The sequence below is a fragment of the Arachis ipaensis genome, chromosome B06 (assembly GCF_000816755.2).
Source record: "Arachis ipaensis cultivar K30076 chromosome B06, Araip1.1, whole genome shotgun sequence".
In the NCBI taxonomy this organism is placed as follows: domain Eukaryota; kingdom Viridiplantae; phylum Streptophyta; class Magnoliopsida; order Fabales; family Fabaceae; genus Arachis; species Arachis ipaensis.
In genome coordinates, this window is record NC_029790.2 from 89525869 (window position 1) to 89542705 (window position 16837).

Sequence of the window (16837 nt, forward strand, 5' to 3'; positions counted from 1 at the left end):
TCAAACAATTAAAATCCCTAAATAGATATTTAGACTTTCTTTGAATGTGCATTGTAACATTTCATATTTGTTATATGTCATTAATCTCTCAAATTATAAATTATAATACATCAGTCCCTCAATTAAAATAATTTACCATAAATCACAAAAAATTCCAAATTTGTCTTGCATAATTTAAGAAAGAAAAAAGAAAAAGTCTTAGGAGACTAAAACAAAATTAAAATTCTAAAAAATAAAAATATTTAAAACTCAATTAAAAGAAATAGTCTAAATTGATACTCTTATTTTTAGTGAACTTTTTATTAGATTAGAGTTGTTTGACAATTGATTATAGTAACAATAATACCTAAAAATAATAAATTTTGTTACCTCTCACATTTCTCTTATAATATTAGTTGAAATTTACTCACATTCTATCAGTTGGTAGCATTACTCTGACAGATTAACGGCTTAAAAACTGAAGAAGATGGTTGAACGGCAAACATAATGAATATGTGTACACACATCAAACATCTATCTAAATTTTTTTGCATTTTCTGAAGTACAGAAGGTTGTTGGGTTGTGCTATATATGGATTCAATAGAAGTAGAGTTGAGCATTGAAAGCCAATCAGATAAAATGCAAGCAGCGGGCGTTCACAGCTACGTTGCAGAGTGGCCAATTTCCTGTCTAGCATGGTCAGTCCGCCGTGACAAAGCCCCGCGCCTGGCCATAGGCAGCTACTTGGAAGACTACACAAACAAAGTCGAACTCATTCACTTCAACTACCACACCTTCAACTTCACCACCGATCCTCGTTTGGTGCTGGACCACCCATACGCCCCAACCAACCTCATGTTCTTCCCCTCCGACAACGATACCAACCCCGACCTCCTCGCCACTTCCGGCGACAACCTCAGACTCTGGCAAATTCACCACGACCACATTCAACTCAAGTCCCTCTTAATTGGTAACAAAGTCAGTGACCACTCCGCAATAACGTCGTTTGACTGGGCAGGGTTCGATCCTCGTCTTGTGGCCACTTCTAGCGTCGACACCACGTGCACCATTTGGGACATTGAAAGGGAATCCATGAATGCGCAGCTTGTGGCGCACGATAAAGAGGTGTATGATATTTCATGGGGTGGGCTTAACGTCTTTGCTTCTGTCTCTGGTGATGGTTCTGTTAGGGTGTTTGATCTGAGAGACAAGGAGAAATCGACCATCATTTATGAGAATCCGGTTCAAGATTGTCCCTTGTTGCGTCTCGAATGGAACAAAGCGGATCCCAGGTTTATGGCGACGGTTGGAATGAACAGCAGTAAGGTGGTGGTTATGGATATTAGGCAACCAACAACGCCTTTTATGGAGTTAAGTAAGCATAGGATGAGTGTTAATGGTGTATCGTGGTCCCCGGATATCGGACGGCATTTGTGCTCTGTTGGTGATGATTCAACGGCCTTGATTTGGGAGGTGATGGAAACGGGGGTTCAAGGTGGTTGTTGTGATGTAGAGCCCTTGATGTGGTATGGATCAACGGCTGAGATCAATCACGTGTGTTGGTCTCCTATGCAGTGGGACTGGATTGCACTTACTTTCTTAAATAATTTGCAACTACTCAAGGTGTAGTTACTTCTTTTTGTAAGGTCAATGGTGGAAGGAATGTTAACAATAAGGAAAAGTATAACTTACAACATATTATTTGCCAACTTATTAATAACAATAATTAATTATTATATTTTAAATACATATATAAAAAGACACATTTAAAAATATATCTATAAAGATATTTTTATGAAACATAATCATAAAAAAAATATTTTTATTAGACACGTCCACAAAGATACTTTCATTAAAAACAGTTATAAATAAGAGTTGACAGAAGTGGACAAAAATATTATTGGTAACATAGCGAAATTGTAACAATAATAATCCAAAAATGCTACAGTTGACATATATTCATTGCTTACAAATATAAATTTTCTTGTAATTAAAGAAATTTTTTAAAAAAAATGCTCAAAGATTATTCTAATTTATTATTTTTTTATTATTATTTTTAGTTATTAATTCAATTTTTTTAGTTTAGTATTTTAACAATATATTTTTAGTCTATATTTTAAATATTAATAATTAATTATTAGTCAAAAATAATAAATTTTGTTGCACGACTCTCTAACATTCTTTATTTTTAAATTCATGAAATGTGAAGTGTTTCATAAAAAAAATACTAAAAAGGACATAGTTATGCAAGTTTGGTTACATTTCAACTTTAAAATAACTTTATTTATACATTTTAAAAACGCTAATTGATCAAGTTTTTTTTTAATAATCAAATTCCACTAAAATTTATTATGTGTCCTGTTTTTCTCTTTCTCATTCTTCTTTTAATCTTCTATTTTCCATTCTTTCTTTTATGTTTTCTATTTTTTTTGTATATTCTTTGTTTATTTGTATATTAAAGAAATACACTGAAAAACACAAATAATAAAATATGTCTGGTATATGTTTTGTAATAACACCATTTTAAGTGGTCTTCACAACCACAAAGTTACTGTTTCACTTGATTTTTGGTAATCTTGATAGGATGTCGAATTAAATTTGTATCAAGATCTCAATTTGGGGAGTAAATACGACTTCTTTACAAAAAAATAAGTCCAACCCAGGAATTATTTAGCGTAGATATCGAAATTGTGTATGTCGAAATATTTGTGATAAATTGCAAAGTAAGAAAATAAATAAAGCGAAGGAAAAGCCTAAAAATAAAATGCTTGAAAGAAAAGGATAAAAAATAAATAACGTAAAACAGAATAACAACAGCAACAACAACAAAGCCTTGTCCCACTAGGTGGAGTCGGCTACATGAATCATGTAAGACCCAGAACCTTTGAAAAGTCTTATTATGATCAAGTCTCAAATAATATAATTATTTATTGCCTTAAATTCAGAAATTATTTTATTAAAGATAATTAAGGCAAGTTTTGATTTATTGAATTTGAGATAAGTTATGATTATTATCCAATTTTACAATTATTGGATTATTTTCTATATTTGAATTATAAAGTTGATAGTTATGAAATAATAAGGATTTTATATGATTTGGATTAGATAAGTAATATTTTAAATATTAATACTGCTAATTTTGGAAAATAAAGAAATTAAGTATATTATTTCTAATTATTTGATTTGGACATTTTATTGAAAGTAATTTGTAAAAATTGATGATCAAATAGTATTTTCTATATACAATTAGTGTTAGATTTAATTTGGATTTCAATTACTATATTATTCCCAATTTTATTGGAAATTACCAAAATGTCCCTAACCATATCCCCTAAAACCCTTCTCCTCACGCTGCGCAGCCACCAATCTCTCATTCATCCTCTTTGCTGCGCAAACACACACACAGCCGCAGCAGCAGACTCTTCCCCCTTTCACCCTCAGCAAACTCACGGGCATGAAACCCTAATCCTTCCCAACCCAGCCGCCGCACTCAACCTGTTTCCCTTCCTCCTTCCATTCACACAAACACAACACAATCAGAAGCAGCAGCAACCCTGCAATGAGAAAGAAGAGAAGCTGAAAGGGAGGTCTGAGAGACGAAGGGCTTAGAGGGGAGGGAGACGCCGTCCTCCCTATCGCCGGAACCGCGAGGAGCGTCGCCGCCAAACACGTGTCGTCGTTCTTGCCCAGTCGTGGTTCTGCCATCCATCACCTCGTTCCGTCACCTGAAGCGAATCGCGATGACGAGAGAGAGAGCTCGTGCGCGATTGTTCAATTACTCTTTTACCCGCAAATGCAATGTAAGCATCGGAAACTACCAAAAAAGAAAAAAAAGAAGAAGATTTAGTTACGATTAGAAAAAAAAAACTTTCTATAGTTTTTCCCATGGACCCTTTATCCAATTTTTATGCAGTTTACCTTTTAATAACTCATAATTAGATTTCGATGAATAAAAATTGGAAACTTGACAAGTTAAATTAAATGCAATCAAAGTATAAATAAATATATGATTTAGTAAAAAAAAATAGAAAAAATTACTTGAGAGCTGCAAACAAAAATAGGAAAAAGATTCATTATTTGAAAGATGTTTTTCCTATTTTTTTTAAGGGAGCGCGAGAAGGAAGGAAGGTCACGCGAGGAGGAGCGCGAACCACCGCGAGGAGCCGCACCGCTGTGTGCTGTCGCCGTTGCGTCGGACTGCTGCCGCCGTCGAGCTTCGAGGAGAGAGAAGGAGGTTGCGTGGAAGATGAGGCGCGATGGTGGTAAGAGGTTCTGCCACCCCTCTGCTGTTGCTGAGCTGCCGCCGCCGCTGTGAAGGCTCCGCCACTGCCTTGTTGCTGCTGGGGAGAAGGAGACCGGAATGGGTAAGTAGGAGGGGTTTCTGCCACCGTTGGAGCTCAGTTGCCGTTGTTGTCATGGCAGCCGCGCCTTTGGCTGCCGGGAGCAGTATCGTGGCCGCCAGAACCAGTCTTTCTTGGTAAGCATTTTTGCTTCCGAAACCCCTTCAATTGAGTACTCTGTTATAATCCGTTAGAAATTCTAAGATGTTGGTTACATAGGGTTGAGTCCCGGTATTTGCGCGTCGGAATTAAAGATGCTGTTGGGCCACCGGAGCTTCTGGCCGCTCACGGATCTTTTGTCGGGGCAATTCGAAGTCGTAGCTGCTTCGCTTGTTAGTATAGTAAGTATTTCGCGTTTCGAAAACCCCTGCTTTAGCGTTCGGTTATGTTTGGCTAAAGACCTTGAGGCTTGGTGACGTAGGTTTGAGTTCCGGTGATTTCGTGTTGCATAAGTGTTGCGGAGGCTGCCGTGTCATTCCTTTTATTTCAGTAAGTGTTTTATCTCGGAGATCCTCACCATTTGTTTTCAGTCATGAGTTTTAAGATTTCCGCGATATTGATGTGTTAGGAAGTAGTAGCTGAGCTTATACGTGGCGCTGAGGCTGTTTCTTATATTGAGAAAAACACGCGGAACCGGGATTTCGATTGTGATTTCGAGCTAAGGCGAAAAGGACTCTGAGAGACGTTTGGGTTATGGAATTTGTGTTTTGAGGTAGGGGCGCTTTCCGAAAACTATAGTTTATTATTGGAATTATTACATATGGATACTGATGTGAGATATGGTGTATTTAGTGATTGTATCTGCCTTATGTATTATTTGATTGACTCGAATGATTATGGATGTTTGTTTGGCTAAATTGTTATGCAGCTTTGTGAAATGTAATGTTTTGAAATGATTCTTTAAAGATTTGAAATCTGAGTTTAATCCGTTGATGATTGATTTGATTTGAGTCAATTATTTGATGATGTGAAAAGTCGAATGCACTTTTGAATTCAGTCTGGTTTACTTTAATTGACTTGATCTTGGACAAATAATTTGTTACTGAACCGTTTCTTTAAAGCTTTGGAAATGAGTTAAATCGGTTAATATTGAGTTGACTTTGAAATGGTTTTCTTGAGATATGCCACTGAGGCAACTGTTGGATTTAGCTTGCTTTGAATTGATTTCTGGTTTTGAGCTGTTGAAAAGGAATGAGAAACGGTTTAGTTGGGACCCGAACCGGGTGGCAAAAATCCAAGTTTTAGGGGAGGTGCTGCCGAAATTTCTACAAAATCCTAGTCTTGTTTAAAAAGTTATTTAAAAAGGATTGGATTTGAGAAGTTGTATTATTTGATTTATTAAGAGAATATTTATATTTTCAAGCTTAATTTATTTAGTGAACTTTATGCCTTGAGTTTGACTTATTTAGAAATGAACTATTTTTACTGTTTGAATCACTGAAGGAAAGAATGATGCTCTAATATTAATTTCAATATAAAAAGGAGCTTTTAGTGATTTCAAAGGAATCTAGACTTTTGATTGAGTAATTAAGTTTGAGGCATTTTGGAAGAGTTAGAAAAATGGATTCCAAAAAGAAACCTAAAAGTGGTTTGATTCAAATGAACCGGTTGCTTTTCAAATGAGTTGATTTTTGGACCGGGTTGGAACTTGTGATTTTGTATGGTCGGTTTCATAATAAATTCAGTTTTATTTACTTGAACCGAGAATCCATGATTTTAAGAGTTTCAACGCCTGGGTAGTAGCGGTAGTAGTGGTGATTCCACTCACTCCAGGTTGAGCTTTTAAACACCCGCCTGGGTAGTAGCCGCAGTAGTGGTTATTCCACTGGCTCTGGGTCGAGCGGGTAGTAGCAATGGGGTTGTAGCTCAAACCTACTTGCTCCGCGATGGGTGTTTCTGTCCATGGTTAGCTACCAGGACGTGTCGGGTTCACAACTAGAAAATGGATTAATACAGACAGATTTACAGACAGATTTAGTCTTTATTACAGACAGATTTTTGGTTACCGACGAAATTACTGACGGATTTTGTCCCTCTGTAAAAGCCTCGTCGGAAATTATTTACCGACGGATTTTTTTCCGTCAGAAAATTACCGACGGATTTTTTTCCGTCGGAAAATTACCGACGGATTTTTACCAGTTACCGACGGATTTTTCCTCTGTAAATTCTCCATCTATTTCCCAAAGACGACGAACTTTCCGACGGATTTTCCGTCGGTAATTACAGACGGATTCTCCGACGGATTTTCTATCGGTAATTACAGACGGATTCTCCGACGGATTTTCTGTCTGTAATTACAGACGGATTCTCCGACGGATTTTCTGTCGAAAATTGGAACCTTGAAAGCATTCCAAACTCTAAATACAGACGGAAAATCCGTCTGTAAATCCGTCTGTAAGGTAAAACAATTTTTTTAGATTTTTCTATTGCAAAATAAACCAGTTTTCATACAAAATAAATATAAATTTAATGAATACAAAATTTCATCTAATTTTTATCTAACTTGTATCCAAACATTCATAGTATTTCAAAATAACCAGTATTTGATATTAGCAATAGAACCAAACATGATGTTTAGTTTTTACAATGTATCAAGAACAAAGACAATAGTACCAAGTTAATTATCAAATTTTCATTGAAATTTTTTGGTTTTTACAATGTATCAAGAACAAAGACAATAGTGCCAACTTAATTATCAAAATTTCATTGTGAAATTTTTACATAAATACACAGAGTGATTAAAACAAGGCCAGCCATTCTTGATGATATCCCAAATATCATATCATTTCCATCATACATTTACGCCAGCGAATTCTTTGGCCATGCTAGTGGGTACGATTTTCACAGGAGACTGCATATGTAGAGGACAGAAATTAATTAAAAATATTGGATTCATCATAAATTACTACATAGTACTCGGGACAAAGGGCAAAATCAAGAGTGGTAAGTACCATATTTGTAGGAATTTGATCTATTGGTGCAGGAAGATTGAAGAAATATATCACATAAACACCAAAATGGTTCACCTGATTCCAAAGTTCAATGTGTACCATGAGTAACCAAGAAAAACAAGACACATACATTCTTGAATTACAGCAGTAGAAAATGAGAATTGGCAAAGATTTCTTGCCATAGAAAATGAGAAGAGACCAATTAGATAAGATTCGGAGTCACTAGGAGGATTGTGAGAGAGGTCTCACAAATACCCCAAGATTAAGTCTGTATCAGTATATTGTATCATCTTCTACCTCGTCTATCCACTAGTAGTTTTAGCTTCCTATATAATCCTATTTCTACTCTTTTATCACATATCAAACAAGATGACGTCACAAATACCCCAAGATTAAGTCTGTATCAGTATATTGTATCATCTTCTACCTCTTTTATCCACTAGTAGTTTTAGCTTTCTATATAATCCTATTTCTACTCTTTTATCACATATCAAACAAGATGACGTGGACTAATAATTAAGAACAAAAATGAAAGACTAACAGAAATTGGTGAAAAGAAATCTAACCAACTTAACCAGTATTTTCAGTCCCTATTTTCTCCTCTTTTCTAATTGTTATTTTTACAAGACTTACATATTAGGAAGGAAATGAACTTATACCCTTGCAATAGCTCTATCTTCTACCAAATTCAGTTTTCTGAGGCCAGCTCTTATGCTTTTTAGTTTCAATGTATCACTACCAGACCAGGTATAACATATAATCTACACAAAATGAAACATGACATCAAGGATAAATACAGAAGGAAGTAAACCAAAATAACATTAAAGGCATGCTAGGCACCTGGTTTAGAGAAATTTCAAGTGAATGAAGGGCTTCCTCAAGACAGAATAACACACTTGGATTAGCCATACATCATTCTTGCTATAAATAGCATTGTTAACAAACCAACTTGCCAGCTGGTCTCATTCACTCTGTTTTCTTCCATAAATAGAGATCATGTACTCAGCCATCTGAAATTTGATTTATAAATAGAAATGAATTAATATATAAGACACAAAAGCATTAACAGAAAAAAGTCTATACCATGTGAATAAGTTGCCTGATATTTGCTAGCTTCAAGATCAGTTAAAACTTGCTTTGTTACTTCAGCCAGAAACCTTCCTGTGAATGTGGGTACGTTTAAGCTATTGTGAAACAATAAAGCATCAACACTTTTAATACATTCGGAGTTCCTACAACTTAAAAAAGTATACAATAGGCATCTTTCATAATCTTAAACAAACCCTGGTTTCATCTTTCATAATCTTTCTAATCTTTCAGAAAGAAGTGCACCTTATCTGCCTCAGTTTGCTTCTACACCCTTCATTATCACAATTAGGAAACATAAATATGTATATATCTACTAATAGAGATCACCATGCTACGAGAGTTAAAAAGGGAAAAAATTAACACAAATTAAAACAAGCAAGTAACTTCAAATAAGAAAAGCTTACTTCTTCTCTTGTTGTCAATTTTTGTTCACTCAACTGTCAAATAAGAACACATTCAAATAATTAGAATAAAGCAACAAAATTTGGAGAGAAGAATGTTAGAGAGAAGAAAATTTAACTCAGAAGGTAAGTAATAATAATAATAATCATGATGTAGTGGAAGAAGCGGCAAATCAGAGAATGTAAACACAATGACATCAGAATAGCACACAGGCTGTCGCACTTGGAGTTGGTGGCACAAAACATGACTTATATAAGATTATAAGTCATAAATAACCTCCTGAGAATGGTTTAACAGGCTTATGATTATTTAATTACTACCATATTAATATATTATAGAAGTCTGGTTTGTATAATTTAGTTTAATGAGAGGTCAGAAATAGAATTAAGAAGCATAGATGGTGCAAGCTGGCTACAACAGTAGTCAAAGATATATCACAATTCACATAAGGATTCCTACACAAAATTGAAATGCAATTCCAAATTGAATTTAGTGAAAGAAAAAAAGTGCTAAATAAAACTAAAAGAAACCAAATTGCAAGGATGATGAACATGCCACAGCACAATAGATCCACACTTAACCATACCAACCATTTTTCTACTGTGTAATAAAAAAGAAAATCAAAAGGTAAATAGGTATTCCCAAACAGCCCCTCCCCTAACCCAAAAAAAAATTTAAAAAGAAAAAAATTTTAGAACAGCAAGCGTGCAAAGTTGAGAAATTTAAAACAAAAAAAATATATTTAAGGGAAAAAAAAAGACCAAAGCATGAGGGGTACATTCCATTAAGCACAAAGCAACAAAGGCTTTCAGGTTTGTGCAGAGAACATATAAACACAAACTCAATAAATGAACTCCTTTTCTCTCCTAACATTGTTACTATTTCTACTATTTAGTGCTAAATAAACCAAAGTGCTAAATAAACACATAAACACTGTTACTATTTAGTGCTAAATGTAAGTTTGTAAACTCTGCCTTATCACCAGAACACTTTGCCAATAGCTAAATCAGACTAGGCTTCACCTCCACTCAAGTAGAAACAGACTATACAATTCACATACTGGAAAAGAGAACAAGCTTACAACAGTGAAGATTGACCATAGAAAACTCTCATCTGGAGAAAATTATTTGGATTGGATAGTTAATCACTTTCATCAGTACCATGAACACCACATATTTAAGTTCCGGAAATTAGAAAATATAATAACAGCATGAGCAAACACATAAACCAATAATAACATTCATAGCCTAGCATCTGAAATAAAGTAAAATCCTTCTAAGCACAGAGGACAGAGATAGTGTTGGGCACATGAACCTGTTATGGATGAAAGCATGTCACCGCAGCTTAGACGCGTATCACACAAGGAAACCAAGAGATTGGTTCCCCACTCACTGAAAATGAGTATGGAAAATAGAAAAGTTAAACATTTACTGAACTAGAAATACACTCAAGAAATGTAGGCAAAAGGTCATATTATATCACTCCCACAAGCAAGGATAATTTCATTAGGGACTTTGATATAAAGCCTAATGTCATATTATATCACTCCCACAAGAAGAAGCAAAAGCACAATTTGGTTATTGCACTACATGAATTAGAAAGGAAGTAAAGAGACAAGCATAAAGGTTCATGAAGCCTTCTGTTCATGAATCCTTCTATTTCCAATCAAGCAAATTCTAAAATCAAAGAAAGAAACAGTATCCTTCTTACAGAAGTAAAATAGTATCATGTTTCAATTTGACATTCAGAGCTTAATCAGAACAAAACAGAGAAAGGAAAAGGAAAGCAAAGAGAACAAGGAAAGGGGATGCAATGAGAAAAGTGAATGGAATTGAATATCGACTAGCGAATTACCTGCATGCGCGAACAACTACCCATATGGGATTTGTCATAGCACATTATCACACCTACAAGAGGAATGAATTGAGCAATTTGAGGTATTACATAATCTGTTATTCCATTTGACCAATTTTCATAGGAGATCTTTTAGCAAAGTAAATTAAAATTACCCGAAGAAAGCAGCAACAATAAGTGAGGAGAACATCCCAACTGATCCATCGCCAATGCCTAGCCTTTTCTGTTCTAGTGCAGCCACTTCGACTTTGTTCCTGAATATTTGATAGAAATAATAATAAACACCCTGTATTGATCCTAGTAACTGCACTACATTATTTTTTTAGTTAAAACTTAATTCATCCATCCTAAATTCCTAATTATACTTTCTTCGTAAGCGTGAGTTTGTTTTTTTTAGACTTGACAAGAAAGAAAGCAAGTATTAAGTATACTATGCACATTCTCTTCATGTCTCAGCTTTCTCTTCAATTTATCAACCTGTCAAGTTTGAAAACATTAATTTACTCTATGTACTGAAAATTTATTTCACTAATAAATTATCACATACATCTTGTATCAAAGCCATTTTCCTTTCTCGATTCGATCGACGCCCATTTTTCTGTGCAGCCATTGCTTTGCTCCCTCTACTTTCCATCCTGTCCTGCTTTGCACATTCAGAGATAGAATCTTTGAAAAGCAGCAAAAAGAAAGAACTAGCTTGAGTCTCTGATATGTTTCTTATGACAAGTAAAAGAACCAAGCTTCCACTTTCCAGATTCGGATAATATTCAAAAGAGGAAGAGAAATTATATTTGCCTACCATAGTTAAAGCAGTTTAAGCATTGAAATCAAAACTCTTTTAGTGTATAGTGGATAACTGATTCTATCTTACAAATTGCCTAAACAATAGAACAATGGGAGCATCAGGACCAACAAGCATGGCAATAGTTGGAACCATTAAACCATTGAACCACAAAAGCAGAGTATGATAAACCTAGCTAAAACTGGCGTAGAAAAATTGAGCCCTAAGGTTTATCGGCATAATTTAAACAATGCATACCTGAATCGGCGTAATTTAAACAACTGCTGGTAGATGCTCTGGTTCTCTTTGGAGCAGGAACCGATTGGGATCGGGTCGAATTCCATCGATTCGCTTGCGACAGAGCGCGATAGAGCAACGACAGTGACAGAGCAGTGACGGAAACAGAGCAGCGGCGACAGAAACAGAGCGCAACGACCTTGAGTCTGAAACGCCCGCTAGAGAAGCGATATACCAGAGAGATAAAGAGAGGTGGACGGCGAGACCAGCCGTGAGAGGTGAGACTCAGTGAGCTTGAGGGTGAGAGTGGCGAGAGAAGAGCGAAGAAACTCAAAGGAGGGTTAGGGGTTCTTCGTCGCGGTTAGGGGTTCTTCAACGGAGGCATTGCGAGCGCCGGCGACCGGCGACGTTCTTCGCAGAGTGCTGTTAGGGGCTCATCGTCGTGGTTCGGGGTTCTTCGTGAGGCACAATGAAGACAAGTTAGGGTTAGCTAGGTTATTCATCTTCGTGAGGCACATTGAAGACGGTGTTCATCCTCTTGGAGTGCTTTGTAAAATGAGTCCTGAGTTATTTGTGAATGGAGCTCGGGAAAGAGAGGGGGTAGATTAAGTATAAGGTTTTTTTTCGGCGGAAAATTTTAAATTACAGACGGATTTTCCGTCTGTAATAATTTAATAAAATGTAGTGTTTTTGTCTATTTAATTACAGACGGATTTTCCGTCTGTAATTATTTCCCACGAAAAAAATTGATTTTTTCGACAGAATTATAGATGGATTTTTTTTTCCGTCTGTAATTTATGCTAATTCATTTTTTTGTTTTCCGACAAAAAAATCCCTCTGAAATTCTGTCTGTATTTCTGTGGGATAAAATCCGTCGGAAATATCCGTCTGTAATAACTAATTTTCTAGTAGTGGTTGGCTATATAACCGACAAATGATATCATCAGCCACTAGGGACAGGCATGCATCATACGCATCTATGTGACATTGTTTGGGTGTGCATATTATACTTGGTTTGCCTATGTGATTAATTGCTAATTGTTCTACTTGCAATAACTGTTTGTTTGTGCTTGCATCTTCCTATTTGTGTTTGTTACTGGGACTCTGTTGGACTGTGGTGATTGGTTGATGGTTGGATTGTTTGGGCCTAGGGCCGTGGTTGAAATGAGATGGACCGATGGTTGGTTTCGGTTTTGTGTGTTTATGGTTTGGAAAAATATGAAAGGCTATTTTGGTTCCGCATAGATAAACCGTTTTGAAAGGCTTTTGAGTTTTTGAAAATTGAACGGTTCTTCTTTCAGAAAATATTTCCGACTTTACTTTTATTGTAAATCGTTGTTTTTGAAAAGAGGCATAAGACTGTTATTAATCACTGGTGCGATTATCTTCACGTATCCTATTACAGTAATTCCCAAAAACCCTCTACTGAGAACCCTTTCGAGGATGATGTTCTCACCCCCCTACATTTTTTCCCTTTCAGGGCATGGGCGCAGAAGTTACGAAAATTTTATTTAGTTGTTGTTGAGATGCTCTGTCTTGTTTTAGTTATGGTTTATTGAACCCTCGCTATTATCTTGATATATTCTGTAAGAGGGATAGGAATTGTATTGGTTAATGCTTGGATGTACGTTATAGAACGAAAGTATTTTTGGGAGCGGTATTACGGTTTAAAGTTTTAAATAGGCTCATATTTTAGTATTAAATAGTATAAGTGTCGTCGTAATGTCTGAGCTATCAGAGTCGCGCAGCCGGAAGCGTGAGCTTTGGTAGTTAGGTTGTTACATTATGGTATCAGAGCAGTCCTTCCTGTAGAGCCTGAGGAATGGACTGACTATGCTTCAATTGCATACTCTGAGCGTTTGTCATGTACTAAGTCTTGTCGAATGACGAGGATTAGAGCTTTATGCACATGACGGTCTATTGATTAACGTTGTTAGTCTTGCATTGCATAATTCCTGATATTAAGTTTGGCCGACTTAATACTAGTGAATTATGTATACGAAAGCACTAATGGGTTATCATAGATGATATACGAGTTTCAAGTAAAGCGAATCGCGGGTTTTGGGAACGTGGGAAACTATTTCTCGAGGCTATTCAGTTGTGTGTCTTGAAATTCTATTCGAGTCGACCTGTTCTTTTATACCCTAACTTGAAGTTCTTGTTTGCTAATCCTTTTGAAAAGCAGCTTGATTTTTCAACTCTATTCCTCTATTCATATGCATTCCTGTTTGATCTTGAGTGCATATGCTTGTTTGAAATCCTTGTTACATCTATCTTCCTCTATTTGAGTTTTTCTTGATTCATGTATTCTTTGATATAGCTCTGAGCTTGTCCTATTGCGCTGTGCATTTTAACTCCTGATTCCGAGTCCATTATTAGAAAAATTGTTGATTCAGTTTTTCTCTTATTTGACAGTGATTACAGCCAATTTTGAGATTTTTATGAAAATTGCTGTTAAAAAGATATATACTTATCTATATGGGCAATTTTGAAGATTTCTTATACAATTTAACAACTATTTATTTCTAATACCTCGTCTGTGCTTTTACTGTGTTATGGAACTGCCCTTTCTTAAAATACAATTTGACTTTCTAGCGATTTTACTATAGTTCCAATGTACATCTTTATGTGATTATGTATTCGGGTATTTTTCAAAATTTTGGAAAGGAAGGATTTCTCGCTTTTATCCCGGTTGAGTTCCGTTTGATAAAACTTCACTTAACTTATTTTGAATTGAGTTTGGCTTAGCATACTACATGGTTTATGCCATTGTTGTTCTTTTGAAAATGTTGGACTCATAGCTTTCTTCCTATGAACGGAGTAAATTCTCTATTAAACCTTCCATCTCTATGAATGTCAGATTTGACTTTGTTTTTAACTAACCTCTTACATTTTATGAACATTACTATTGATCTTTGTTTTTCCTCTCTTGTGGAACTCGTTTTTATATGAGTCAATTTGATTCGTTTCAAAATAGTGCATCGTTTATCCTCTCATTGTCTTTACAAAAGTTTTTAGTCAAAGATTTATCATTGGGAAAATTACTAATGATTGGGTTGTCTTTTCCTATGACTTTTGTATTCTCTTGAATCAATTGAAAGCTTGTTTGATGTCTCATGCCTAGTGGATCTTGTTCGAACTACTTTGGTTTAAGATCCTTTCTTGTATGGCTTGACTTCTTTTTTTAGCACGTCCTAATCTTTTTGAATATCCTTTGGAGATGGTGATTTCAAGTACACTTTTGAAGTCTTGTTTCAAGCTTTGTTTAAAGAAGTTTTGAATTCTCTTGTAAGAAATTCTAAACGGAATCTATTTCATGTTACTTGATTGAGAGTGAAACCATTATTCGATTTTGACAAAATTGTTCTTAAAGTTGGCATGCGCTATTTTAAATGAAGTTTTGAAAAGCTTCCTTGTTTAGTGGAAATCGGTTCGTTTGTAACGCACTACTTATTTCCTTTACCAAATTGTAAGTAAATTTTTACTTCGGAGTTTCTTTTCTAAAAAGAGTTTAACTTCCTCTTTCGTACTTGCTATAAATGTTACACACGCTTGTTTAAATATGAAATTTTGAGAATTTTGAACAAACATTTGATTACTTCCGAGTTTTTATGAACTGCTTTTGGTTAAGTTGTGCATCTAATTATCTTTCTAAAATATTTGAGGAAATATTTTAGCTCTTAGCCAAAGTTGTGTGCATTTGTTTTTGGAACTCTACAAAATCTACTTCAACATGAAATTGTATTGAAGTAAAGCCACATTTATGCTTTTGCTACTCTCTTGAAGAATGTTTGTTGCTTAACTTTTCTTCTAGACTGCAAAGTGGTTTTTCTGCAAGTTTTCGACTCTTTCATGAACAATGTATCCGAAAGTATTTGTAATCGTACTCTTGAGTTCTGTGACCTTTGTCGTGGGTTCGAGATATTCTTTCCTGTAAACCTCCTACTTCTTCGACTCAATTTGAATTTGTTTCGAACTAAGGCGCTGGTTCTCTTCTTATTGGTCCTATTGAATTTCTTGGATCCAAAGGTTATCTTTGAAGTTGTCAATTGATTTATTTCTAGCAAACTTCATTGCTTGAGCGTCTTTGTTTATCTGGGAATTGGATACATTCTCTTAGATCTATGAGCATTATCCTTGATATTGTTTCTCCGTTCTAAATCTTGTATCCTTCTGAGTAGACTCGAGAATTGTTTGATATCACGTGCGACTTGTAGACGTAGTGATGCGATGCGTTAGTTCTTTAAGGCGTGATATGTGTATACGAAAGTTGAAGCGGTAGGTGTGCAACGTTATGATTGTGGTGTTTTATTCCTTGTGAACGGGTTTGCGATCGTTAGGCTTATGATCGGATATGGAGATTATAAAGTGCTTGATGGAGTTGAAACTTTGAGGTTGATATGAGATTAGTGTGTGGATATTGAGCACATCGTATTAACCCCATCCTGTTTTATAGCCTTCGACGCCTTGCCTTGCTATCACACGTTTGAACCGTGTCATCTTTTGCGTTGAGCCTATCTTGCAATGTTGCTTTGCAATCACACTCCTACCTTTGTACCCTCATGCATACGACCGTCCAAGTATTTGAAAATCGTATATATGTTTACATGATGAGGTATTTTTGCTTCTTCCTTAAATGTGTTCAAGGGTGAACTGTTATGAGATTTTTTTCGTTTTGTATCAATTTTTGAGGACGAAAATTTTTATAAGGTGGGTAGAATGTAAGACTCAGAACCTTTGAAAAGTCTTATTATGATCAAGTCTCAAATAATATAATTATTTATTGCCTTAAATTCAGAAATTATTTTATTAAAGATAATTAAGGCAAGTTTTGATTTATTGAATTTGAGATAAGTTATGATTATTATCCAATTTTACAATTATTGGATTATTTTCTATATTTGAATTATAAAGTTGATAGTTATGAAATAATAAAGATTTTATATGATTTGGATTAGATAAGTAATATTTTAAATATTAATACAGCTAATTTTGGAAAATGAAGAAATTAAGTATATTATTTCTAATTATTTGATTTGGGCATTTTATTGAAAGTAATTTGTAAAAATTGATGATCAAATAGTATTTTCTATATACAATTAGTGTTGGATTTAATTTGGATTTCAATTACTATATTATTCCCAATTTTATTGGAAATTACCAAAATATCCCTAACCCTAATTTGGATACACCATCCCCTAAAA

At 35.1% G+C, this 16837-nt stretch overlaps 2 protein-coding genes and 3 long non-coding RNA genes across 5 annotated transcripts in view; 3 read left to right on the plus strand and 2 right to left on the minus strand.

Annotated features, from left to right (window-relative positions):
- The window catches only part of LOC107648277 (WD repeat-containing protein LWD2-like), a 5606-nt gene extending 3921 nt beyond the window's left edge, over positions 1-1685 (plus strand). The window contains exon 2 of the mRNA XM_016352208.2: positions 548-1685. Within this exon, the coding sequence (XP_016207694.1) occupies positions 571-1608 (1038 nt within the window). The 5' untranslated portion in view covers positions 548-570 and the 3' untranslated portion in view covers positions 1609-1685. The remainder of the gene's footprint in view (positions 1-547) is intronic.
- LOC110263779 lies at positions 3612-11804 on the minus strand. The gene is made up of 7 exons (XM_021105559.1): positions 11655-11804; positions 11163-11281; positions 11015-11092; positions 10790-10869; positions 10616-10631; positions 8428-8431; positions 3612-3691 (listed from the first exon to the last, which is right to left on the minus strand). Exons 2-7 carry the CDS (start codon positions 11247-11249, stop codon positions 3612-3614), a joined length of 345 nt encoding a protein of 114 aa, XP_020961218.1. The 5' UTR covers positions 11250-11281; positions 11655-11804.
- LOC110263391 lies at positions 4534-4961 on the plus strand. Its single transcript, XR_002348937.1, has 3 exons — positions 4534-4660; positions 4741-4808; positions 4888-4961. It is a non-coding gene; the product is annotated as an uncharacterized LOC110263391 (long non-coding RNA).
- On the minus strand, positions 6927-7512 carry LOC110263393. The gene is made up of 2 exons (XR_002348939.1): positions 7271-7512; positions 6927-7170 (listed from the first exon to the last, which is right to left on the minus strand). It is a non-coding gene; the product is annotated as an uncharacterized LOC110263393 (long non-coding RNA).
- On the plus strand, positions 9320-10229 carry LOC110263392. Its single transcript, XR_002348938.1, has 2 exons — positions 9320-9716; positions 9864-10229. It is a non-coding gene; the product is annotated as an uncharacterized LOC110263392 (long non-coding RNA).

What these genes read in the sequence shown, in the direction of transcription:
- LOC110263779 (XM_021105559.1), bottom strand. Translation starts at nt 11,249, where the DNA reads ATGGAAAGTAGAGGGAGCAAAGCAATGGCTGCACAGAAAAATGGGCGT. An exon ending in AAATGGCTTTGATACAAGAT is followed by an intron (nt 11,093 to 11,162) that starts GTATGTGATAAT and finishes CAAACTTGACAG; the next exon opens with GTTGATAAATTGAAGAGAAA. An exon ending in CTTGCTTTCTTTCTTGTCAA is followed by an intron (nt 10,870 to 11,014) that starts GTCTAAAAAAAA and finishes TCAAATATTCAG; the next exon opens with GAACAAAGTCGAAGTGGCTG.